Genomic DNA, 25,475 nt, shown 5'->3' with positions numbered 1-25,475 from the left:
GAAAAGGACTATAAAGTTGACTTGTTTGATCATATAAATAAAAAATACTGCCAGAAAACACTGGGAATCCTTATGGACTTTTTGCTGATCCTGGACAGAAATGACAACAATTTTTGGATTTGTGAATGGAAAAGGGGGGATTATGTGAAGAAGTGGATTATGTTCCTAATTTTTAGGGGGCAGGAAAATATTAAATTTGCTTGTATGTACTTGTGATCAGGAGTCACTTCCTTAAATATTTTTTCTATTTTTTTTTCTTTCTGTATTTTCTTTCTTTTTCTTTGTGTACTTTGTATTTCTTTTCTATTTTAGGTTCATTAGTTTGAATTATCTTTTAGTATTGTTAAAATCCTTAATAAAAAAAAATAATTTGAATACATTATTTTGTGTCCTGAACTCAAGAAAAATGGAGAGTAGATCTTGAATTTCCTGATGGCATCTTTCAGATATTTGAAGAGTGCTATCACATCCCTTTAATTTTTTTCTTCTTGAGGCTAAATATACTAAATTCTTTGAATCTCTCTTCATTGGACTTAATTTCTAGTCCATCCTCTAATTACCATTTTTCTTCTTTGAACCTATTCCAGTTTATCAGAATCCTTAACTGGTCACAGTACTTGAAATGGGGCCTGACCAAAGCAGAATAAAACAGAACTATTTCCAATCATTTGTTTGATGCAGCCTAAAATTGCATTCAACTTGTTTTGCGGCCACATCACACTTCTGACTCACGTTCAATATTTGTAAACAACTATTACTCCAAGATCTTTTTGTCTTTGTACTGATTTATGATTCTAAAATGAAGAACTTTGCTTTTGCCTGTTAAATCTTATGCTTTTATTTTCAGTCTATTACTTGATTCTATCAAGATTGTTTTGAAATTTGTCTTCTAGAGTATTTGTTATCTTACCCTATTTTGTGTCATCTGCAACTTTGAGAAGTATTCCCTCCACCTTTTCATCCAAGTCTTGGATAAAAATGTTGAAGAATAGAGGACCCAAGACTGAACCACTGGATACCTCACTGCAGTTTGATGAGGACTTTTGGAATACAATTTTCATGCCACCCAGTCCTCACTTGGAAAACAGCACAAATAAACAAGGAAAAATAATGGTGTTGTTTTCAGCCCTTTTTGCTCAACTAGAACATTAGTTTTTATAATATAGCTAAAAATGGACTCTTCAGAATTGTTCTCAGTGGACAAGTTCCTTCTACTAATGAAGAAGTCTTCTAGTCCTTTTCCTTTCTGATTACTTCACTCTTGTTTTGGACCTGAGGAAGCCACAACAAACATACATACTTTTCACTTATTCCATGCAGCAGTCTTTTCCTTAGTTGTGTGCCTGATTCACCTCTCTACCCAATAGAGTATCTATCTCTCATTAAGATTGGAAATTCAGTGGGAAAACTTCCTTTCTATATTCATTTACTAACAATGGACAGAAGGAGACACATTTGGAGTTAGGAATTGTTGCAAATTATTTAATAATATCAACCACACAATGACTTCATTCTCCTGTCCTTCAATATATTGCTGAATGACAACAGCTTAGGGATAACTATGGGTACGCTTTTGTTTGGAAGAACTGTAAGCCCTGTTCCATTCTGATACTTGAGGCAATTCTAGATTTAATTTTTTTTTTTTTGCACTCAGTTCCAGCCGGTAAATCTTAAAATTCCAGCAAAATTCCTATTGACTTTGCTTGTTGGAAGCCCCCTGAGGAGGTCACATATGGTGATCACATGACCCTGGGATGCTGCAACCATTGTAAATACATACTGGTTGCCAAGCACCCAAATTTTGATCATGTGACCATGGAGATGCTATGACGGTCCTAAGTGCAAAGACTGACCATAAGTCACTTTTTTCAGCACTGTAGTAACTTTGAACAGCCATTAAATGAATGGTCATGAGTTGAGGACTACCTGTAACGACCTATACATCCCACAAACTAGAAATTGAATTGAAGATGATGTTTTCTGCCATCCTCTCTGTTCAACATGCCTTACTATCACTCAATACCTATTTTCCTGGACATTTAGGGCCAAAGGCATTCCTGTAAAAATTTTTGAAAGCGTGTACTTCTTTGAAACATGTCAGTCTGTAAGAAGGCCTTAATTCACTTTCATGATGCTAGAGGCATGCCTTTAAAATCATCATCACCATTATCATCATTACCATCATCACCACCAGCACCACTACCATCACCATCAACCAGGAAGCTAAAATTGGGCACAGAAGCACCTGCTTCAGTATGTCATAAAAGAATCATGATTGGTTGGAAAAAGAGCAGTATCACCCATGTGGTTATGTAAATTTTGCACATGGAGACAGATGGACATCAAAATGCTAGACTCCCTGAAGTGCCTGCAGAGAGTCTATAAGAAAGTCTATGTTCTTCGTATTATGAGTTCTCCATCTGGAAACACCTTTGTATCTGCCTTCCCCAGGACAGATATTCCAAAACAAAGATAATTCTGAAGTTTGGTATTTCCAAGGTTATTCATTTGCAGCACAACTCTGGATGAGTTGACTCAGAAATAAGTCCTATTTGAATTTCTATACAACACTGAATTCAATTTGCACTGGGGATAGGAGTGCAGCCTCAATTATTTAGTTCTTCATCCGGTTTTATTAGAAATGTTTTTCCACACAACTCTGTACTGATCTGGCTACCTTTAAATGAGCTGGTTGATTTTAATTCTTAAACTGCCAAGTGAATTGATCTTAAAGAATAAAAATCAAATGGGATATTCTGCTCTGTGTTTCATTTAGTAGCTTCTTCCTTATTTATTTCCCTAAACAACAAAGCTCTAGCCCACTGCATGCATAATTGAAGACTTCTCGGAAAACTGTGGAAAGACTGCTTCAAATAAGCAATCTACTGTTTTAAATGATTCTCCTGCCATCTTTTTAAATATTCCCCCAAGGCATGCAACATATTCCTGGGCAACCTTTAGTTAAAAGATCACCTCCATTAAGACAATCTATTTCCATGATGCCTCTCCACAGGAGTAGCTATAAATTCTGCAGTGTAAGATCTTATAAAAACCAAAAAGGGTAAAATCCCAGCACATGGTTATTATGACTAATGGCTTACTTGCAATGCTTTGATGCAACACTTTTTAAGAAACAACAGCTCATTATTCTGTTAGACTAATGGAAGGCACAGTACTAGCTATAGAATCCTTACAAGTAAGTTTAGTTTTCCAATGGTGTCTTCTCAACAAAAAGTAGAATTTACATTGGAAATCATGCACTAGCCTGATTTAAAAAAAAGAACTTATTTAAATCTACAAAAGCACCACCATGTTTCAGATAGCAGGCACCACTGGGGTTGTGTGGCTAGATGGAGGCATCTAACCAAACGTGGCTGATTTGGAAAAGCAAACAAGGTCAACCTAGTTAGTATAGGATGGGAGGCAGTCTGGCAATCCCAGTGCTTGACTGGGAAGTTGAAGGAAGTCAGTAGCAAATCACTTCTATATCATGCCAAGGAACAGCATGGATATATCCATGAAGTCACCAACCTTGTCCTAAAGGCTACTTTATTAATAGGGCACAGGGTGTCATCCAGCAAGACTGTCAATAACAGTGGAGGTACACCTATTAGTGGGATACTGTGCTACTTGGCAGCCAATTACAGATCACTATTTGCTGTTGTGTGGTCACTTTGCTTATTTCACATACATTTAAATTAACTGGACTATTGCAGATGCTGTTATTGTACTGCAATCTGCAGGTATGTCCTCTGATTCTTCTTCACCACGATCATATGTGGTATGTAGACCAGTCAGATGTGATGAAGTGGACTCCAAACTATACCATAGTCAATTGGTCCTTTAGCAACAAGACATTTATATGACTCTCTCTCTAAAACAGAGGCAGACAACTTCTGTCAGTTTGAAGGACACTTCATTTAGGGCCTTACTCTAAAATTGGATGAGGCCCATTTTGAGGGAATGTTAGGAAATTTTAAGAAGGATAACCGTAAGATTTAGGCACCCATTTTGCCCCTTAAAGTGACCCAAATACCAGGAGAAAAAGCCAAATTCAAGAGGCAGTCGAGGGGGGTCTCTGGGGACATAAAAGAGTTGCTGACAGGGATGTGCAAAATTTGATTTGGAAATGGAACATTCTGGAAAACACCAGAATGTTCTGTTCCCCTTCTATTCCCATGCTATGATGTTCAGAGATGTGGTCAGCAGTACCTAGAAATTAATTTTTCTAACGGGAAGCAGATTGTGATGTCCTGGACATGATGTTCCAGACAAACATTCTGGAATCGGTGAGGGTTTGCATTTCTTGGTCCACTCCATATTCCAGTGCTGCTGCTCCCTAAAGGCAATTTCCAATATGTATCTTCATGCAAAGCTCCATTATGGATGCCCTATACTGTACTTTAAGGGTTCTGGATGGTCTAATTGATTGGGAAGAGGCTAAGATGTAATTATTTAAAGAATTTACTGGTTTTCTGCATGAGAGTTTATGTTGTGGTGCCTACAAAAATTGGCTTGCGATAATTAATTATACTCCTAAGACAAGTAAATATTTCTGCTAGTGAGAGGATTTAAGGTAGACATATGGAAGATGGACTTAATGTTAGAAGTAAGGCCTAATGTTAGAAACAATGTTAGAAATAAGGTCCACTCCTCCTCTGCTGTCCTTTTGTTTCTCTTACCTGCATGTCTACATTTCCACACGCAGGGCACAGCGAGATCACTCAGGAAGTCTGTCTTTCTGGTTGCCTCAACTTATTTGGTGCACAATCTTTAAGCATAAGGCAACAACAAAAAGGCAACTTTTTTTTTTCCAAAACAGAATCTAAAATATTTAGTAAGATATCCAAGATGAATTTGTACCAATAACACTGACACAAACCTTAAATTACTACAAGAAACCTGAAGTTGCTTTTTTCCTCAATGACACGAATATGCTTAAATAGTTCATTCGGTTCAAAAATGTTATTTGATACATCATGTGCAAAGCTGCATCTAGTGTCCCTTTAAAGACTTCATGATAGCCTACTGGATTGGGCATATTTGTAAAACTTCATACCCATTCAAGAAATTAGGTTGATGGCTATTTAAAGGGAGTCACTGTTGCGTTTTCAAACAATGGATTTGGATATGTGAGATCTGCAGAACTGGAAGCAGCAACTGGAAAGCATCTTGAATATAAGCAGTGCTGTTACAGCCCTAATGAGAAAAGAAAATGTGTATTATTAGCAAAGTGCAGCATATTTTGTGAGCTCTTATACAGAAATAAATGGGATCTGCTTCCAGTAAGTTTAGCATAACAAATTATGATATGTGCTGAACATACATGCCTTATTTTCAAAGGTTCAAACTGTAGTGGTCTGTAGTCCAGCCCAGCTAGGTGGTACCCCCAAGGTGACCTTGGCTGATCTTGAAAAAGCTAAGCGGGGTTCATCCTTATTGGGACAAATGGGAAACCACCAGAATATCCAAGAAGTGTATGTTAGACTAAGAATTAAAAAAAAAAAAATCCAGAAAAAGGGAATACCACATCAGTCTTGCTGCCGAGAAGATGATGTAGATGTATCTCTTGGTTTACCAAGAGTTGAGATTGACTTTGGGGAATCTTTTATCTCTTAGTTTTATTGACTAGGACTCTCAGAATAATATTCTTGAAAAAGCATTGTACACAGAGGGATGATTTGGAAAAAGACTACAATAACAGGGGTAGGTTCTAGTAATTTCTATGGCCATTAACCCATACTGCTTTCCTCAGAGGTATGATTAACGGAGGGGGCCACGTTATCCTAATTCTCCCACTGTAACAAACAGCAGTTCAGGATGCTCTGCTAATTTAAACTGGGGAATCAGCAAGGGGAAGGGATTGGCTCTGCTCTGAATCCTCTTGCCACCCCGTCCCACAAATCCTTGAAATATTCTTGAAACTTCTGAAAATTGTAGCAGGACTGCAATCACTAAGCTTTTGCAGATGACTGATAAACGTACAAAATAGTGCTGCTTATACCATAAATGGAACTGCAGTGTCATGATCATTACATTTTATGGCTTTTCATAGGGACATCAATGCCCATACAGCTTCATTAGAAAATGACAACCAAGTGGCTCCTTATGTACAGTACTATAAACTTACTTACCTCTAATAGTACACTATTGACCATTGGATTAAGAATTTCAGCTTTTTTGTCACTCTGTTTAAATGAAAACACGGATAAAGTTAATAACGCTCTGGCAGCACCAAGAAAATATCATCAAATGAAATTCCAATCAAGGGAAATTATTGGCTTACTCTCAGTGAAACTTGCTTTGTATTCATTATCAACTATAAAATGTAACTTTCAACAACACTGAAAATGGGACAGAATTGGAGCGAAAGGACCATTTTTGAAAACTAAGAAGTAGCTAGAAATTTTCTGAAGACCCTGAATCCAGTGTGGATGGTTTAATGTTGCTTAGATTCTGTTGAAATCTATTGCATTCAACAAGTCTGCATGCAACAGGGCTTAGATCCTTACTTTTTCACAGGGTAGATCACTGGGCCCATCCGGAAGACAACCGGCTATACTTCAGACTACTGATGTTGTTCTACACTGTAAGTCTGTGTGTAGAAACTCTTAAGGTGATCCCTCTCCTGCTGCCTCTCAGTGAAATTTATACAAGGGAGCATTCTTTTAAAATACCCCAATTTACAGTGTGAAATAGTTTGATTTCATAGGAATTGATTCTGCTGAATACATAGTTTGGCTTGTAACTGCATTAAATTTAATATGCAGATACCGGAGTGAACATCTCCTCTTAAATTTTGAAAACTCTAGGTAGAGAAAGGAAATATTACTATTTCTGCTATTACTAATACTAATCCTAAATTATCACAACGTGGGATGAAAGTCCAATGAAGTCTACTGTGAGTTATTTATCTTGTTTCTCATCGTTTCTGTTGCTTTTATAATGCCCATTCCTGCTACTTTTTGGAGACATTTTCATTCCCTGATAATTCAAACAAACTTGATATAGATGATTTCTAGCTTTAATTTACTAGCCTTTCTTCTCTTCTCCATTTTTAATTTTTTTCATTGTTAATTTTTTTATCTCCAACTATCACAGAGTCTCACAACAATTTTTTTTCTTTTGAAGTCTCTCCCCTTCTTATTTCTGTCTACCTTTGCAACTATCACACCAAAAAGGAAGTCTGAAAAGAAGACCCTCTTTGTAATCATCTTCCTAGCTGATCTATTTATCTATTGATCTGCATCAGCATTTGGTTGGTTCTCCCCCAACGACCCGCAACTGCTCCAGTTGCTGCCATTTCATCTGTAGGGGTCTCCTTGTACATCTTGCTCTAAAAAAATTCAGTGATGATACTAGTCTTTTTTTTTTTTAAATATGCTAGTTCCAGGTCCTGACTGTTACTTTACCCTTGGTTATTTATGGTGCTTCCAGACAAACCATATTTCCCTCCTGAATAGATTTCCTCTAACAAGAAAAAAAAATGGGAGGAAAAAGCAGATTCCAAAAGGATTGCTGCCTTTGGATCATCCATTCAATTTGAAGTCTCTGCTCAGGCTCTTAAAACTGAAAGTCTATAGCACAGTCCAAAAGAAAAGATTAGCATTGACCATTATAAATGTGTTCTCTTCTTCTCCTCTAATATATTCCTGGCTAAGCTAGGTCAATATAACACTCTAATCCACAGCAAAGTCAATGTTTTCACTGACCTCCAAGTCTTCTTTGATGTTCTTCAGAGGCCTATTCCATCACTGTTCCATCTCTTTCCTCTTCACTAAATAATTTTCCTTTTCCACTTTGTGTCCTATGCCATTCTTCTCTGTATCCTCTCCCCTTTTCTAGCTTCTTTTTGTCTTATACTCCTTTTACTCTTTTTCTCTCCATCTCATTTGTCAAATTAACTACTTCTATCATAGTCTAATCACATAATCCTTTTTTCTTAATGTCTCTTCCAAATCTTGGGAAGTTGTCTTTTTTCCCACCATTATTGTTTTATGATTATTATCCTCCCACACTTATCCTTCCACTATCTACTCCTTTCCTCAATCTTCAAAAATGCACTTTTTCTTCATTCTAAAAAAAAAGCAGTCCATCCCTTTCTCTATCCCATCCTTTACTCTATGGTGGTTCTTCTATATTTTTCTCTCCAAACTCCCAGCTCATTGTACTTTCTCTCACTAATCTGATCTGCCCTTCCAACTCCACTCTTGATTCATTTGAGTCTGGCTTCTTTCTTTGTATTTCACTAAATTACTTTCATGAAACTAACTGTTAACCCATTTGTCACTGAATCCAGAGGTTTCAACTTGCCTCTACACTGCCATTAATTGCACTGATTGCTGAAAACCTCCTTAACCCCTTCAGTACAGAGGGTCTTAACAACTCTGCACTTAGTTCTCTTCTTAACTGTCTAATCAGTTACTAAATATTTCCCAGGATTTTTTTTTCATTGTTTCCCTCCTTGGACCTTTGCCACCCTCTCTCACCTACTGCACTATGTGTTAAAGATGCCCAGCATTATTTCTTAGAATTGATTTCCATACCCAAACTGATGTCCCATCTGATCCCGTTCTAATCCAGCCTGCCTTAAAGTGGTGATCTCCAGATGTGTCCAGTTCTCATTTCCCTAATTCTGAATCAGAGTTGTAGCACCAACACATCTAAAGTGAACCAGACCAAGGAAGGGCAATCTACTGGATCTCACTGTTTTTTTTCCCCTTCAAAATCATCATTTCCATGGAATTTCTGACACAATCTCTTAGATTTCATTCTCTCCTGAAAGTAATTCTAAACAAATAAATTCATTCTTCCTATTTACCTTCTTCTCTATTTTTCTCCCTGTGTTCCTCACCTTCTCAGATCAAACTTTGGACTATAAGCTATTTAGTAGGACTAGGGCTTATTTTTTCTATCATTCTGTAAAAGCACCATGCACATTATTATTCTTACCAATACTAAAGTGATAGAAAATGGATGAGCAGGCAAATAAGAACAGCAGAATGACTTTAAAGGCAGTAATTTTTAATAAACATGTATCTATTGCCTTGTTTACTTCAGCATATATAAACCTCTGAGACCTACAGAAATGATAACCTGCTCAATAATATTGATTTATATAATCAATGCTCAGTGCAAACAGTGTGAAGGAAATCTATTGTGATATTTGCTGCCAAGGCCACACTTATAGTGTTATTATTAAATATGTGAAGATGCTATTAATCTGGATAAGCTCATCTGCTCTAAATCTATATAACAGAGAACATTTATGTTATCCTGCAGCTCTTGTCCTTGCCATCCAAGTTAACATAAGTCCATTATCGTCAGCCAAATCAATAAAAATGAACTAAGTGGCTTTAGTAGAATTGAATGTCTCTTTTCATTTTACATGCTATGTTCAGCTAGAATTATCTGAGTAATACACACACACACACACACACATTTTAAAGGTGGGTTACTAGAGATCTTGCAGTACTTGTATCGCTAGACAGAGGCAAATTCACCTTAGAAGACACATCTGCATTAGAAAAAAAGATGTGCCTCCCTTGTCAGTGAAATATCTCAAGTGAATATCCCAACTAACAGTCTGGAGAGAATGGGCGAGGTGCACCTTTATTACATAAAAAAACCCAGTTACCCTCAGGCACTTCTCCAGAAAGGAAAAAGGCCCTTTGGATAAGACAGGGGGAGAATATATATGATTCCGATATGAATATTCATTTAATTAATATCCATATATTAATTACAAACAGCCAAGCAAGCTAACATGACGTCATACACACGATATACACACGCTGCTTGCTGCTTTTCTAGGTTCCTAACATCTGCATTCCATAATAGACATTCTCCCTTTATCTGCAAATAGGGTCCAGTCCTGTCCAGCTTAGTTGCCAAGTCACATAGAGCAGCGTTGTCCAAACTTGGCCACTTTAAGATGAGTGGACTTCAACTCCCAGAATTCCCCAGCCAGCCATGCTGGGAGTTGAAGTCCACTCATCTTAAAGTGGCCAAGTTTGGACAAGGCTGACATAAGAGTTTAGTTCAGGAGATTTCTCCAAGGTTATTAAGTTCCTACTACTGTCTTTATAATCTGCTTGCCTCATGGTTTTCCCCTTATTATCCAAGCTTCCTGCAGACTGCAGGAGTAAAACTTCTGCTGTTCATTTCCAATTTCCCCTCGATAGCTGCATCTGGACTTCACTGATATGAACAAGTAACTGTCAGAGTCCTGTGAAGCTATTCCAAGCAACCTGCTAAAGTGCCAAATGCCATTGTTGATGCCAAGACCAGAATGAAATACCATGTAAAATGCCTATTTCCTTCCTGTGTTTTCCTCAAGATTTATTGATATTGCCTCAAAGACCTATGAGGAAATATGCTAAAAAGCAGAAAGAGATACATTCCTGTAACTTCTTGCCAAGATAAAGGATTTAAAATGATAGAACTGTAAATAAATCATCATGAATGGAAGTGAGGTGGACAAGGCTCACCAAAGGGCCCCTCTTTAATATTCAGCTATCAAGCATGAATGACCTATATTGAAATGTTTGAATTAGAACTAACTTCTGTGATCCTTTTTAATTGCTTTATTTTGCATTTTCTGTGGAAAATCCATATTTGAAGTTCATCAGTCATGTTAGCTCAAGTCCTGATCTTCTGGTTACTATAAATTTGCATTTCCTCAGTGTTTTTGCTCTAACTGAACCTATTGTTTTTCTCAGCATCTGTCTTTATAGAAGACATTGCCTGACAACCTAGTCATAAAAGAAACACCAAACCACCTGTCTGACCTGATTCAATAATTAGGATATGTTTACTTCATCCATTTTGCTATGTTTTGCATGAGAGCAATTTCACACGGTAAGAACATTGACTGATTTGCTAAAATATTTCTAAGGTTCACTTTAGAAAAGTGCACCTTAGAATTGCAGATTCCTAGGAAGGGTACAAAAAGGCTTTTAGTTTGTCATTTACTATACTACCCTAATGGTGAAATATGCAACAGGGAAGCAGGCAAGGTCTTACTAACCTTGACCTCTCAGGGCCTGCCCAAACTGTGAGAAACTCTATTTTCTATTTTTCCTGTGCAAGCTAACACTAAGAATATATGAGAGGCTTGGAAGGAAGCAGAACTGAGCTCCTCCCCTTCTCTCTAGGACAACTAGATGACTCTATGCATCAGTTGACCTTTTGCTAACACTTTTCCCTATCCTGAGGGTTGTGGATATTATAGATCCCTTCAGGGCTGAATAGGATTGTGGATCCCTCCAACAGCCAAAGGCTAGATCAAAGGTCTTTCTCAGGGCTCAGAATATATACTCTCACTCTATAGTAAGATGAAAGCTTCCAGACCATGGATGATCAAATTCCCATACCATATTACTTGACATGATGTTTGACTAAATTTAACTATGAGGGTATTCTTCTTGGCTCCCAGGAAAACCATCACAGCAGGGGACTTGGGCCTTAGGAAGAGAAAACTACAGGAAGCTTACTGCATCCCACCAGAAAAAAAAGAACCTATTAGAACTTCACGAATAAAGAACTAGTATCAGAATTTGCATTTCTTTTTCTCCCCCTTCCAAACTCTTTTTTCATTTGTGCAGTATCTTTTAACATTTTTTAACCTGCAGCATCTTTTAATTTTTTAAAAATATTATTTATTAGTTTGTGTGTTAGCTTTATATCCTGTCTTTTCTTCAGGAGCTCAGGGTGGGGAATCTCCCTTCATTTTATTCCCCCTCATCAACAACCTTGTGAGGAAAGTTGGGCTAAGAAAGAGTAGTTGGCCCAAGAAGCTTCCATGGCCAACAGTGGGCTTGAATCTGGATTTCCCGGGTCTGAGCCCAGTGCCTCAATCACTACAATGGATATCACATAATGCAGGGTTCCTCAACCTCAGCAACTTTAAGATGGGTGGACTGGAATTCTGGGAGTTGAAGTCCACCCATATCTTAAAGTTGCTGAGGTTGAAGAACCCTGACATAATGGATTAACCTTAAGAGCTATGGAAAAGGAAGTATACATTTATGCTAATGAGCCATTAGGCTTTAGCGATTCTAGGGCCACTTTGCACCACAGAAACAGTCCAGGTTTCCTCTTTCCCAGTCAACCAACTTGCCTTTGTGTGCTAAGAGCACACAATCTCAGTCATTTTTTAAAGTCTTCCAGCTCCTATTGGAAGGCTGTATTTTTTACTACCAGCTGGAATAACATTTTTCCCTCTGGAGAGAAGAAAAAAAAGTACCCCTCCCAAATGATCAGGGTTGGGGTTATCATGGACTCATTGTGTGTGTGATCCTCTTCCCCATCTGTTTCTGCTTATTCCAACCCCCTGTACAAAGGCCCTCTAGGACTTTGTTTTGATCATGTACATTAAAAGGATGGTTAATCCTTTGGTAAGTAGCCTCCATGAGCTAGCCGATGGGGAGGGGGACTAGCTGAATGGGGGGAGGATTGGGTCTTGGGAGTCTAAATGTAACCCCTATGAGTTAATTGGATGAATCTACTCAATTCTGGAATCTGCATAATATAAATGTGTCGTGGTAACAGGCCTACTTTGTACGACAGAATTGAAGGGGAGGAAGCCAATGTAAGATTCTTTTAAAAAAAGAATGCACATTCCATTTTATCTTGAATGATTTAATTGGAGCTCGAAATCTCCTGCATTTAACTGTCATGGGTTTACCTACAACATTAAGAGTTTAACTACAAAGGTAAGAGTCAATTTTTTTGAGTCCTCCAGCTAGTTTTATGATGGAACATGAGCATAAAACACAGCAGTTGGCTATAAAACGTGGCTATTATTTGGCACCTTGGATGAATGGAATATTTAGAGAAAAACAAAGTCCCAGCACTTAAAACCTTACAGCTATACACAGCTATATATGATTAAGGATACAGAATCATTTTTGTGCTTGTGGTTCTGTGGGAAATACATTATATGTACTGGATGCTGATTAGAAATAGCATTTAAATTTCCCCATTTGCTCCTTCTCTCATTTAGTCAAAGAATAAGACATGAGGTAATAAATAAATGAAATAGTGTAATAACTTACCCCAACCAAAGTCAAAACATCAGAGAATTGTTTTGATAGGGATGACACTTCGTTACACATCGTATTTGTTAAACTGTTGAAGACATAATGGAAATATAGTATTTGCCCATCCTAATCAGCATATTCTTGAACATTTCAGTGCAAATTTCACTACAACATAGATGATTACCAATTCACTATTACTAATTAAGACAAAGGATACATGTATATTTAGAAGGATACTGTATTGTTAGACTGCTCAAAAGGAAGATGATAACTGAATTTCAGATAATCTCTATCTTAAAAAGAGTTGATTAGAATCTTACCTGCTCCCATTACTTACTTCTCAGCAAATGTAAAATGCTTTTCCTGCTTTAAACATAATTTACTTGGGGGGAAAACTAGTTTTCCTTTCAGATCAATACAATATTATCAGGAAGTAACAAACAGTCAGCATTATTGCTCTAAAACTACAGTGGTAATGGAAGAACAATTTAGTTTTCAGCATTACCTTACTGCAACAATTTTCATTTCAATTTTTTTTTAAATGCAGCAGGTAAAAATGTTAATAGAGAGTTCCTGCAATGTCAGAATGTCATGTTTTACTGTGCCTTCTCCTAGAAAAGATAGAAAAGCAAGTTCTTCCTTGAAACTGCAAAGAGCTGTTCCAATCATTGGAGGCAACACTATCTTAATTAGAACAGTGGTCTAACTTGTGTATATGCAGCTTCCTAAATCTGAAATAGCAGCTTTTGTAAGGAATTGACCTGTTTGCTTTATATCACACCAATACTGTAAATCTAAAATGACTGTGTCATTTTGGGTAGCTAGCTGGGTCTGTCTAACTGAATGATGACTAATTTACCCAACCACAATGGGTTGGTTCTACAGGGCACATTAGGAAAGTAAATCTTTAACTTTACTTCTGTGGTTTACATGCGTATTCCACTTGCATACTCCACAATGGTATATGCCATCCATAACAGCATTTTTTTTTTCAGTGAAACACAGCTTTGCCTTCCTTTTTATTCACTGCTAGGGGCACAAAAGTAATCTAAATAGTAAGAATAATTTTGTAAACATTAATTTAAAACATCACTTAAAGAGATCATGGATGAACATAGAAAAGATTTGAAAGATTTGCTTACAAAATTTCAGCCATTCTTAAAATTAGGATTTTTTTTTTTTAAAGGGAAGTCAGTGGGCTTCGTATACAGGTAGTCCTCATTTAGCAACCACAATTGTGGCTGGCAACTTGGTCATTAAGCAAAGCGGTTGCTAAGTGAAACTGTGACTGTAGTTATGGTCTTACTTCAGCTTTCCTTTGCTTTACAGATCTTCAAAGGTCATAAACGTGAAGATTGGTTGCAAAATTATTTTTTCATCACTGTTCTAACTGGAAACAGTTGCTAAATAAGGCAGTCGCTAAACAAGGACTATCTGTAATGTCATAGGTGCAATGATGCCTGCAGAGATTACTTGCTGACTGTGTTAAAACCAACACAATGTTATAAAACCTCCCCATCAAGCAAAGATTCTGTGACTATGTGACCATGCACCCCCAAGAGAAATGAAAACCTTTTATTAGGGAATTGCTCAGAGGAATCATTGAATAAGCAGTAGCCCTTGAACAGAAAGAATGGCAAACAAAAATATATTCACTTTGTTAGACCACGGGCTTGCTCCAAGGCTGGCTTTTCAACTTCTTGCCCATGAAGAATTAATTCTGCTAATTTATGAAGCTGTTCAATGGAACGAGCTGTTACTTCAGCCAGGCTTTCAATTGACAACATGTAGATTTCCTGGAAAGAAATACAAAAGAATGTACGCAGTAAATTTTACTGGTTGGCACAAATGCTTTGAACACTAAGTTAAGTAAAGTCATGTGACAGTAATATCCAGGGGAGATGCACCCAGAAAACATCATTAGTTAAGCAGGTTAAAATAAGCAGACGTTGTTAGAATGTTGGTTTCTTGTGACAGAAAGTATTTTACTCTATAAGTAATGAGAGAAAGTTCTCTTCCTGTTATTAGTAAATTACTGGTTTCAGAGTTTATGTTCTAGAGCTGACCTATTAAATGAAAATGCTCAGAAGTCAGATTTAGATGGCTTTGGGTGAGAAGCTGAGCAGTTCGTCTTCTAACGGAATTGCTCTACTTTTTATTATTACAAAGTGTTACCCCAAACGCAAAACATAAGCAATGGAAGATTTTGTTAGCTACCAATACATAAAAATAAATTTTAAAAAGTTTCTAAGACGCTTTGGGAGCAGGAGATAAGAGTAAAAACCAGGTAGGGTGGAAAACAGGGAGTCAATAAAAGTCAAGATGGTGTCCATGACCATGGGATCAACCCCCTTTTTACATATATTGTGATGCTTGTGAAAAAAGGCTTGATCCCATGGCCATGAACACCATCTTGACTTTTTTTGACTCCTTCTCAGATGTCATACTTTGAGATCCCCTTTTTTCACCTCCTGAAACTGTCTGCTGTATCAAAAATAAAAGGGACAGTTTCTTGCCATTTCCAGGGGAAAACAAAGAAAAGCTGTAGCGTAGGCCTATGAAATAGTTTTTAAGAGTTTGAAAAGCAAAGAAAACCCTCAATGGAAAATCTTGGTCCTAGCCATATGTCTGATGCAGCCCTGTCCTTTTAATGCCTCGTTGTCTTCCTTACACAGCCCTGAGTCTCCCTCAGGTGTTTCCTTGACCTCTAAAGACTGCCTATCCCTGTTATTAGCAAGCACAGACAGAATCACAGAATCATAAGAGTTGGACATGCCCTAAGAGGTCATCAAGTCCAATTCCCTGCACACTGCTGGATTCCCTATACCATCCCCGATTGAAAGTAGTCAAAGAGAAACTTGGTCATCTCTTACCTCTACTGTTTTGGTTCTTTTTATTTCTGTCTTTTCAGATTCTCCCACCTGAGATTTTTCTTCAGCTACTTGCATTTCTACAATTTCATCATCCGCTTCTTTAGTTTGGTCTGGTGGGTTCTCTTCCATGTCTCCAGATGTGGAGAGACTTGCTACTTCCAAGCTATCATAAGCTTTCTTTCTGGCCTGCAAGATAACCACCATCAGAAGTAGCAAAAGCTATTATTCTGGTGTGAAATGGACCGCTTCAGAATGGCACATCTGGATCCCAACATAAAGCAGCTCTTAATTGCCTGGCAGAAAATGCCCCATGTGAAAATGGCCTATGTGTACACTGCCCAGAGTCACATGTAAATGAGATGGGTGGCTATATTCATTCATTCATTCATTCATTCATTCATTCATTCATTCATTCAATCAATCAATCAATCAATCAATCAATCAATCAATGAATGTAGTCCCTGTGCTTTCAACCCATTATATCACTGTGTTTGCAGAACTACTAATGGCCTTCTTCCCCCCTATATTTCCATTTCTTATCTTGCCATTTTTCATCACTGCTTTTGCTCTGCATAATTTTGAATATAAAATTTGAGCTGCCTTAACACAGACACGTGGAGCATCAAAATTGGCATCTGACACCATGGTGAAGAAATGCTCTGCCCAAATGTCCATGTCTTATTTCACAAAGTGAGATTTCCTGGCTATGAACAATTTACAGACACACTCATTTATTTTCCCCCTTTCTTCCCCCTTCTCCTTTGCGTTTAAAGTTACACCAAAGTAGTAATGACATCACTGCTGTCTGCTCTTGCTCTATTTCTTTCCTTCTTCATTAATATGCTATCAAGGATCATAGCACTGAGCTACAGAATAAAGAAGAGGTTTCCAGCGAGCCAGCAAACAACATTCCCCACCTTGTTAAGTTTGTCGGGCGTGGCAGCAACGTGTAGCTCAAACAGCAATTCTGTAAGCGTTGTAATAAACTCATCTCCTGCATCTGATGCAATAACCAAGGAAAAAGGATTAAATTAAGAGAAAAACATTCCTTCTGCTCCCTAATCAAAGGGATTCTAATTATGTATAAAGATATTCTTTTTTTCTCCTTCTTACTGTCTCATATTCTAGCAAACAAATAGCATTTCTGTCCTGTATCCATTTTTCCAGTAGCCAATAGTTTCTACTTCCCACTTGGAAGCAATTTTAGTGCTTGCCACGATTAATTTACTGGGCACCTGTTCTCCCCTCCATCCTAACTCAACAGGATAACCTCTAATTTCCAAGGTAGGAGTTTGCTTTCCACACTGAAGGTGGGTGGGTGTCTCAGTTGCATGCTGATTGTCAGGAAAAAAATTACAATACCACTGAGTAGGCCAAAAGCACAAAGTATTTCTTTTTACTCAGCAAGTAAGGTGAGCCTATCTATGTTCTATTGATGTTTCATTTCCTAATGAGAAGAAGACTTAACAGATATTAAGAATGACCTCATCTACTAACTTTACAATATTAAGAAGAGAAGGAGTAGCATAGAAAAGACTGGAAAGTATCTGGATTGTATCATCTAATACAGAAATCTTAGCTTTATGACTCCTCTATTTCCACTGTTATTCTGCTGACAATATTTATAATTTATAACAAGGATATGAAATAAAGTTTCTTTGATTTTTGTTTGTATATGTTCCTTATGTTAACACATGCAACATTATCATTATATATAAAGTACTATTAACTAAGAAAATAGTATTTTCAATAGAAAGTCCTTCAGCAGAACCATTTTGGGGATCAAGCCACTCGTATCTTAAAAAACAGATATGTTTCATAGTTTTGAATTAATACGTAGATCCTTTAACAGGTCATTCAACAGCTACCTTTCTTTGTTTCTTTGTCTTCATTATCTGATTGTTGTGAAAGGAAGACTTCCTTAATAGCAATTAAAACATTTTTTGCTGCTTCCAGCTCCTCTCCTTCAAGAGATGCCAAATATGATTGTATCTGAAACAATAAATAAACATTACAATTAACCCCAGATATGCAGATTTTGAGCAGAGCATTTCAACATAGCTGTGGTATAGCATGTTTGAGGAAAAACAGAGGAAGTCTGTATGCATTAGACATATTTATTGCAGTCCTAAAAATCAGCGGTAACATCTGATCTCTGCTAAAATGGTATGATCCTGTTGGTGTTTCAATTCTACTTAATCCAGTGGGGCCTCTGTGCCACTGAAGATGAGATGTTCATGTTGGTGTTGCAAAAAATCCTCTTTACAGTCTAATAATGGGATTTGTGTTGATGAAGTACATACGGGTTGAATTGAAGAACATTTTTCATAAAAGGACCATCAGAAATGATTTTGTAGTGACCACAAAATGGCAATGCCATACTTCATTGGCCAGGTAGACACAGTTTGGAAAGTGGAAATCTCTAATACATTCTCCCCCCACCCCTTGTGTCAGTACATTTAATGAGTTGAAGGTGTTGAGTGTGGCAGAAGATTTATGGAATCAATCAGCAGCCAAGGATTAGCTCAGAGCAGTTTAAAGAATAATGATTAAAAAAGGGGAGAATGGGAATATGTGTGCTATTCATTCAGGTAGAAAAGAAGAAGAAATTTAATTTGGAATTAATATGTAGAGAATGTTCCTGGAAGGAAGGAACAGAGAAGAAAGAAATAAGTGAAATAAGGGGATTCATTTTATAGCGATGGGAATGCTAGGCACTACAAGGATAAAATACAAGTAGTCCTCAGTTTAAGAACGAGTTCCGTTCCCAAGGTCTGTCCTTAAGTCGAATTTGTATGTAAGCCAGAACACTATTATTGCATAATACGGTATAAGTAGTATTATGTAATTAACTTGAACCATTGTGTATTTAACTCAAATCATTGTGTTTTTAACTCGAATTTTGCTACAATTGGCTCCGTTCTTAACTGTGGGTCATCCGTAAACCCGGAGTTCATAACCCAAGGACTACCTGTAATGGGAAAGCCATTCGGAGCCTGTAAGTTATGAATTGAAATGGCAAAATAAATAAAAGGAAATGAAGATCTTAGAATGGAAAGGGCATTTCCTAGAAACAGGGTTACTATCTTGCTGCAAATTATTCTTGAGAAATACGTCCCAATACCCATTCTCATTCTCTTGATTTAGGCACCTCATTGACCATACCTTGACTTCGCTTTCATTAGACAGAATTTCCAAAGCTTCCAGATGAGACAGACCTTGAAATTCATCAAAGAGCAACCCGTAATGTGCTGTCCGCTCGATTGTGACTTGCTGTGCAAGTCTTTGCTTTTCTTTCTCTTTAGCTTCTCTCAGCAGCTGTGAAAATACAGAATGTGGTTTCTGATTTATGGGCTGCATGACAGATTTGACAAATGTTATCACCTCTAGACCCAGCTCCTCTAAGCAGTAATAATAAAAAAGGGTAGTAAGGCCATGCCAGCAGAAGTATTTCACTCTTTTATTAAGACAATGCTACTAAAATGTTTTTAGCAGGGTTATCCATGTAGGTTTTCCAATTAGAGGTGATGTAATGGAAAGTACTGTTAGATAAATGTATTCTTCAAAATAAAGCTTCATTGTAGAACACAGTGATGTAATGTCAGGTCCCCCTTGTCTCTGTTCACACATCACACAAAACTGAGAATGAACCATCGTGAGTCTCAGAATTAGGTATACCTCCTTTCCTTTCTTCCTCTCACATGGCCAAGATGAATTCAGAAGTGCTCGCTTTCACTCTTAGCTTTTCATTAATTAACTGTGATTAGCTTAAATCATGGTTTCTAAAGTTTTTTTTGTTTATTTATTTAATTCAATTCAAGGCTGCCCAACTCCTCCATGACTCTGAGTGGCTTACAACTTAAAGAAAGAACATATATATATAAAAAGAATACAGCAAACAAACAAATCAAACATATAAAGACAGCCATTTCCATATACTTTTTGTCAATGCTAAAAACATAACTTTATGTCATAAACCTGGCTGCTGATTTTCACATGAGAATTCCTGGTAGCATGTAGAACTTTCTCACCAGCCCAAGAATGGCATGAGAATGGCATGGGAATTCTCCACTGGAGTGGGAATTTCAAAGTGGTCAATGATAATATGCTAGTGATAGTGATAGTATTAGAACCAGTATGGAACATCATCACACCAAAGATAAATTCTAACTCATACCTTTGGCATCTAGTGTGGACATATTCTTACTCATTGGTATCATTCAATGATTATAGGGCATCTGCTTCAAAAGTCCCAAAAAATTATCTGTAATTGCTGACATCTCCCTTCTCCAACTTGATACACTTTAAGTACGTTGGAGCTATAAGGTCCAGAATCCTCCACCAGGATTCTGCCAAATCTGGATGAAGTAGTATCAGCTTATCTAGAGAGGACTAGATTAGAAAAGTCTTGCTAAATCACTTTTTATGAGTGCTTATCACTACTTGCATGTTTCACCTGAGATAAGGAAACGGTCCGTTCCATCAGTATTTTGGTTTTCTTGAATCCAGGATCACTTTCTGCCAGAACATTCATGGTTTTCTTGCCAATAAACTCCAAAGCGTCAAGTCCACCAGTTAAGACACTTTTACCCTGCATAAAATAGAGCACAACACTCATGTTGATCAGCAATTCAACATATTTACTTGTGAATAAGTAAACCCCATTAATTTTAATAATACATCATTTTAAGTATGTTTGCTTTGGATTCTGTGTTATGTGAGGTAGTTACAAAGCTATGTAGCGTTTATCTTATCAGCAAATGCTCTCCTGGTAGCATGAATTAGCACCCATAATTTCTAGTCAAATGGTCATGATTGGATTGGTTGGGCATTATGAGAACTGTAGTCCAACACCTTTGAAAGATATCCTATTGGGAGGTGGCAGCTGCATAGGGACACTAAATTGGCAGTTTATGAATGTATTTTTCTCCCTATTCTTATAAACAGGATTTATGAGTTCATTACTAAACCCTTAAGTTGAATATGGATACCACCAAATGAAAATCTTTTCATGTTAATTAATTGAAACATTTTTACTGAGATGAAAAAATTGAGGAACAAGTGCCAAAACGGGGGGGGGGGGGAGAGAGGAACAAGGTGCTAACACAGATATTTTAAATATCATATTATTTCTGTATTAGGGTAATGGATTTTCAAACTGGAGCTATCTCTGGACATTCAGTTAGAACATCAGTAACAGAAGGCTATTTTTCTCAATGACAGCTTGTGCTCCATGCCTGGATTTTGGATATGAACCCAGAGCAAGCTGAATTTAATTGTTTTTAGTTTTGGAATGGAAACTCCAAAATTATCCACAAGTTATGTAAGTAGCTTAATGTCTCCTGCCAATTAAAGAAAAAAATCTTTAAAGCAGAAAGAACTTTTTCTGTTTTGCTGTTGGCATCTCCTGCTCAAGGATTTGAAAAGAGAAGTGACAATGACAAGAAATATAGTTTTTCACTGGTGCATTTAATACTAAAAGAGTGAGAAAGAAAGATGTGGAATCAGCTAGCTCACACCTGCAATTGTGAAAGATGTTTCAAATGAGTTACCTTTTGAAGCACTAATTTTAGCACTAGTATGCTAGTTACCGAAAAAGTTCAGCTAACTTTCTGGTTATAAACTGTCAATCATTAGCAAAGTTGAAGTTGGGTTGAAGATACAACTCCAGAAACATCAACACCATTCACCCTCTTGACCGCTAGGGTGTTATAAGTAGAAAATTCTCTTCTATTGGAAGTAGAGAGAGCAAGCAAGGGATTCCCTCTGTGATCCTTTCATCATCTTGGTTCTGCTTCCCCCTGACTGGAGGACTGAAATTCTTATGCCCTCCTTTTCACCCCACATCCCATTACAGAAGAAGAAGGTACTCCCTCCCCCTTCTCCAGGAGGACAGAAAGATCAGAGATGCAAGCTTTTGACTGGAGCATGTCATTTCCTTAATAAACCTCCCTTGTTCTTTTGGATCTTAAGCATCTGCCTGAGCTTATTTCTACTTGTACACAGATGCTCTGCTAAAGGCTGATATCAACTAGAGGATTCCAACCAGGGTTGCTACACAATTTTTCCTTGCACGTGCTACAAAATGTTAGTATTTTAGGCTTAAGGTTTCCATCTCATAAAACTTAGACATCTTGTTACCCAAGATGTATTTCTAAACCTCAAAATTCAACCCTTCCTGCTCTATAAAATGTATGTGTTGAAGAGTGACACTCAAAAAGTTAATTAGAAATTTAAGAACTGAGCAGATATCCAAACTCTACATTTTCCCCTTTTCACATAACTGTCCTTTGCTGGTAGAGAATGTCTGACCTGCAGCCATCTCTCCGCCCCCTGTGGAGCAATTAAGCCTTAGAAAATCCTCCACTGATCCAAAGGAAGCTTTATAAATGCTTAATCACTGCACAGGGGATAAGTGTGTGTGTGTGTGTGTGTATGTAAAGGAGGACTGTGAAACAGAACAGTTAACTCTTTCCGGCCCTCTGAATTTCAATCCCATTCCTACAAATCCTTTTACAGCAATTTAAATTTTTAAAAATCTTTCCTGCAGGCAATTAGTTAATTAATATTTTCAAAAGCCTATAATTACTGTCTTGAAGAATTTAACAACCCTAGTTGCCAAGGAGGAATATACTTCATACCCTATAAAATATTTGAACTCCTGAAAGACAGAGAAGATACTTTCCTACAAACTGTACGCCCATACGCACGCACAAGCCTTCGGCACAGCAAAAGGACACAACTTTCAATGGGCTAAAAATATCATACGAATGCAATCCAAGATAATTATTTCCAGTAAGATGCATGTCTGCTTCTCTAAGGCTTATGCAAGAGTTATACTATTAAAAACAGATCCTAGGAATTAGAGTTCAGTCGAAATAGTATCTGCAGCATCACACATCCTATGCTATTCGGGGCAACATTTCCTTCCTCTTGTTTTATCCCTAGAAATCCTTACTGTGTTCTGCACAGCGCTAGTGATGGTTGAAAACATTCCCCGGGATCCTGAAGGAGATGATGATAAAGGCATGTTCTCTTCAGAGGTCTGCTGTGAAGCCTCTTCCACATCTTGAAGAGAGAAACCAATTGAAAAATCCAGTAAGGATCTGCTTGCCAGTGTCATACGTGCACTATGAAAACAAGAGTTTCATGAAGAATATAGGCTGAGAAAGACAATGCATCACTTAGGACCTGTGATTATGTTTTCATGCGTGTCAGGATGTCCACCATCTGAAGATCCGGATGAAGGGGCATGAATTCGTAGAATGGCTGCTTTTTCTTTAACTGCTGTTAATCCTTGACCTGCAGTGGAACAAATATATTTTATAGGAAACTGCTCTGCATTGACTTGACCCTGAAACTCTATGAGAAATTGAATCAGTAAGACGGCTATTGGGGGGCCAGTTTTATCAGTGAAAGTTGCTGAGAGCATCTTGGTTTTCTTTTGGCCTCAGCCACCACGAACCCGTCTGCAATAAGAGATAATGTTGGCCTTCGTTTAACGGGATTTCACAGAGATTACACCCTGGCAAAGCATTTTGAGCACTCCAATCGTTAATGCATTTTGAGCGTTCCAATATGCAACATTTATTGAGTGATTTGATTTATACCTGGCCCTTTGGCTCTGATGAGCTGTCCAAGCAGCTGATGAAACGGTAAAGCATATTAAGTTCCCATCAAAATGGAACTGCATTTCAATGACACAACAGTTTACTCCTCTGATTTCGGCTCCATTTTTGCTTCACTTAATTTGGAACCAAACATTATTTTTCACCTTTCACTCTTGTTTCCAGTATTAGGAAAACCTAATTTAATCATCTTGAACTGACTTTGAATTATCTACAAATAATGCCACTTTAGTAACCACTTCTTTTGCCAACTTTGGGAATCCAAAGTCATCATGGATTTTAATTCCTTCAGATTAATTATAGCAAGTCCATAATGTTTTTATTAACAGCACTGATCTGATTTTTGAACTTCATTAAGTAAAAACAACTACCAGATAAGAATGTCATATTCCTGAATGATTTCCAATATTTTAGTACACTTTGGAAAGAAAAACGAATAGTAGTTTTAGTCATTTGTTTCCCAGAGGATCCGTCTTTTGGTAATATTTTTCTTAGCTGCTGATAATATACACATGCAAATCAATATGTAATTAGCAAACACACAAATACTTCACCTCATAGTTTAATCATGCATTATAGAACACTAATTGCAGGAGGACGACCAGAATGGCCAAATTAATATTTCTTATTCCAGGAATTAAATCCCATATTTCCAAAATTTCAAATTTCCATAATTCTCTCTAAAGCATTACCAGCACATACAGTACATGGCTTGAGCTTCCCTTGCAAAATCCTTCTGGGATTGGAAGAAAAGTAGAAACTCTTTCTACAATGTAGTGCGCAGACCTTTAGACCTCTGTTTATTTTGCAGACATGGAATCTTGGAGAAGGAGAAATGGCTGAGTTGGTGGGATTGTTCAGAAATGAGTGAATGGGAAAAGGGTTAAGCAACCGCAGCCTTGTTACAACTCTCATTGTGGCCTAAAATCATTTTAGAAGTCTTTTACGGTATGTCCTGTTGTCAATGTACTCTAAGCCAAGGACTGATTCTAATCATAGAGAAATAATATTTTTATGCCTAACTATGTTTAGATAATGCATAGATAAACAAAAACTTTATGGGTTTGGATACTTAACAACTGTAGCAGATGCAGTTGAAAAAAGGGACTTGCCCCAGGAACCCCAAGTGGTCCATCCTTTTCCTTTGGATACTGAATCCTGTAAAAAAAAAAAAAACAGCATTACAGAAATAGAAAACCACTTGTATTTGTAAAAGATTGGAAGAAACAAATGATAAAAATATATGCAGCATGGGGCCCTATACAGTAATAACTGTGGAGTCCATGGTGCCAAGGTCAGAGAGCACCACAGTTCAACCCTGAGCTACATATATTCTCTTCTATTGGAGCAGTAATAACTATTTTAAATTAGAAACTATATAATCAATATTTTAAAGAAATACCTTCCAAGTCTCATACAGTGCTCAGTTACAATGGCAATGAGTGCACCTTTGGAAGACCTGAACGACCAAATTAGGGATAGATCGTCATGGAGAAAATCTATGTGGTCGCTAGGAGTTGAAAATGACTTGATGGCACATAATCAATCAATCAATCCCTTACAGTATTTCCAGTGTTGTCATCTGTTGTGGAGCCAGAATGATTGAAACTGCATCTAAGATTTGGCTCTTTTTGTCTGTGTATGGTTAAAGTTAATATTCTTATTCACAGGACTGAGTTGTCTAACACAAGTACATAACTTCAGGGCTAGGTGGAAGAGGTTTTTATTAGAAAAGCTACATTTTTGTGATTTCTCTCAGGAAGATCTTTTGTTTGGGGGGTATGAGCAAGCTAAGCAGATACTGACCCAACATGTTCTGGAGATGGAAGGACAATAGATCCATTTTGCCTTCTCAGAGTAGCCAGTCTCAGGCCTGAGAGATGCTTAAACTTTATCATAGGTTCTAAATCAAGAAGAGCTTTAGTATTAGC

The 25,475-nt window shown here is 37.4% G+C and overlaps 1 protein-coding gene across 1 annotated transcript in view; it reads right to left on the bottom strand.

Annotated features, from left to right (window-relative positions):
• Window positions 1–1,461: 1,461 nt before the first annotated feature.
• The window catches only part of FAM114A1 (family with sequence similarity 114 member A1), a 32,099-nt gene continuing 8,085 nt past the window's right edge, over window positions 1,462–25,475 (bottom strand). Inside the window, exons 3-14 of the mRNA XM_088131101.1 lie at window positions 24,622–24,702; window positions 23,108–23,219; window positions 22,875–22,984; window positions 20,373–20,507; window positions 19,082–19,234; window positions 17,785–17,908; window positions 16,834–16,916; window positions 15,917–16,102; window positions 14,700–14,839; window positions 13,059–13,131; window positions 6,135–6,188; window positions 1,462–5,199 (exon numbers count right to left, since the gene is read on the bottom strand). Coding sequence (XP_087987227.1) covers window positions 5,098–5,199; window positions 6,135–6,188; window positions 13,059–13,131; window positions 14,700–14,839; window positions 15,917–16,102; window positions 16,834–16,916; window positions 17,785–17,908; window positions 19,082–19,234; window positions 20,373–20,507; window positions 22,875–22,984; window positions 23,108–23,219; window positions 24,622–24,702 — 1,353 coding nt within the window. The 3' untranslated portion in view covers window positions 1,462–5,097. The remainder of the gene's footprint in view (window positions 5,200–6,134; window positions 6,189–13,058; window positions 13,132–14,699; window positions 14,840–15,916; window positions 16,103–16,833; window positions 16,917–17,784; window positions 17,909–19,081; window positions 19,235–20,372; window positions 20,508–22,874; window positions 22,985–23,107; window positions 23,220–24,621; window positions 24,703–25,475) is intronic.

This window comes from Python bivittatus, unplaced genomic scaffold (assembly GCF_059951505.1).
Source record: "Python bivittatus isolate LINGU-HERP-01145 unplaced genomic scaffold, Pbiv_v1 ctg000970_np1212, whole genome shotgun sequence".
Taxonomy (NCBI): domain Eukaryota; kingdom Metazoa; phylum Chordata; class Lepidosauria; order Squamata; family Pythonidae; genus Python; species Python bivittatus.
The sequence above is the reverse complement of the archived record's forward strand: the minus strand, read 5'-3'. Positions and strand labels throughout refer to the sequence as shown.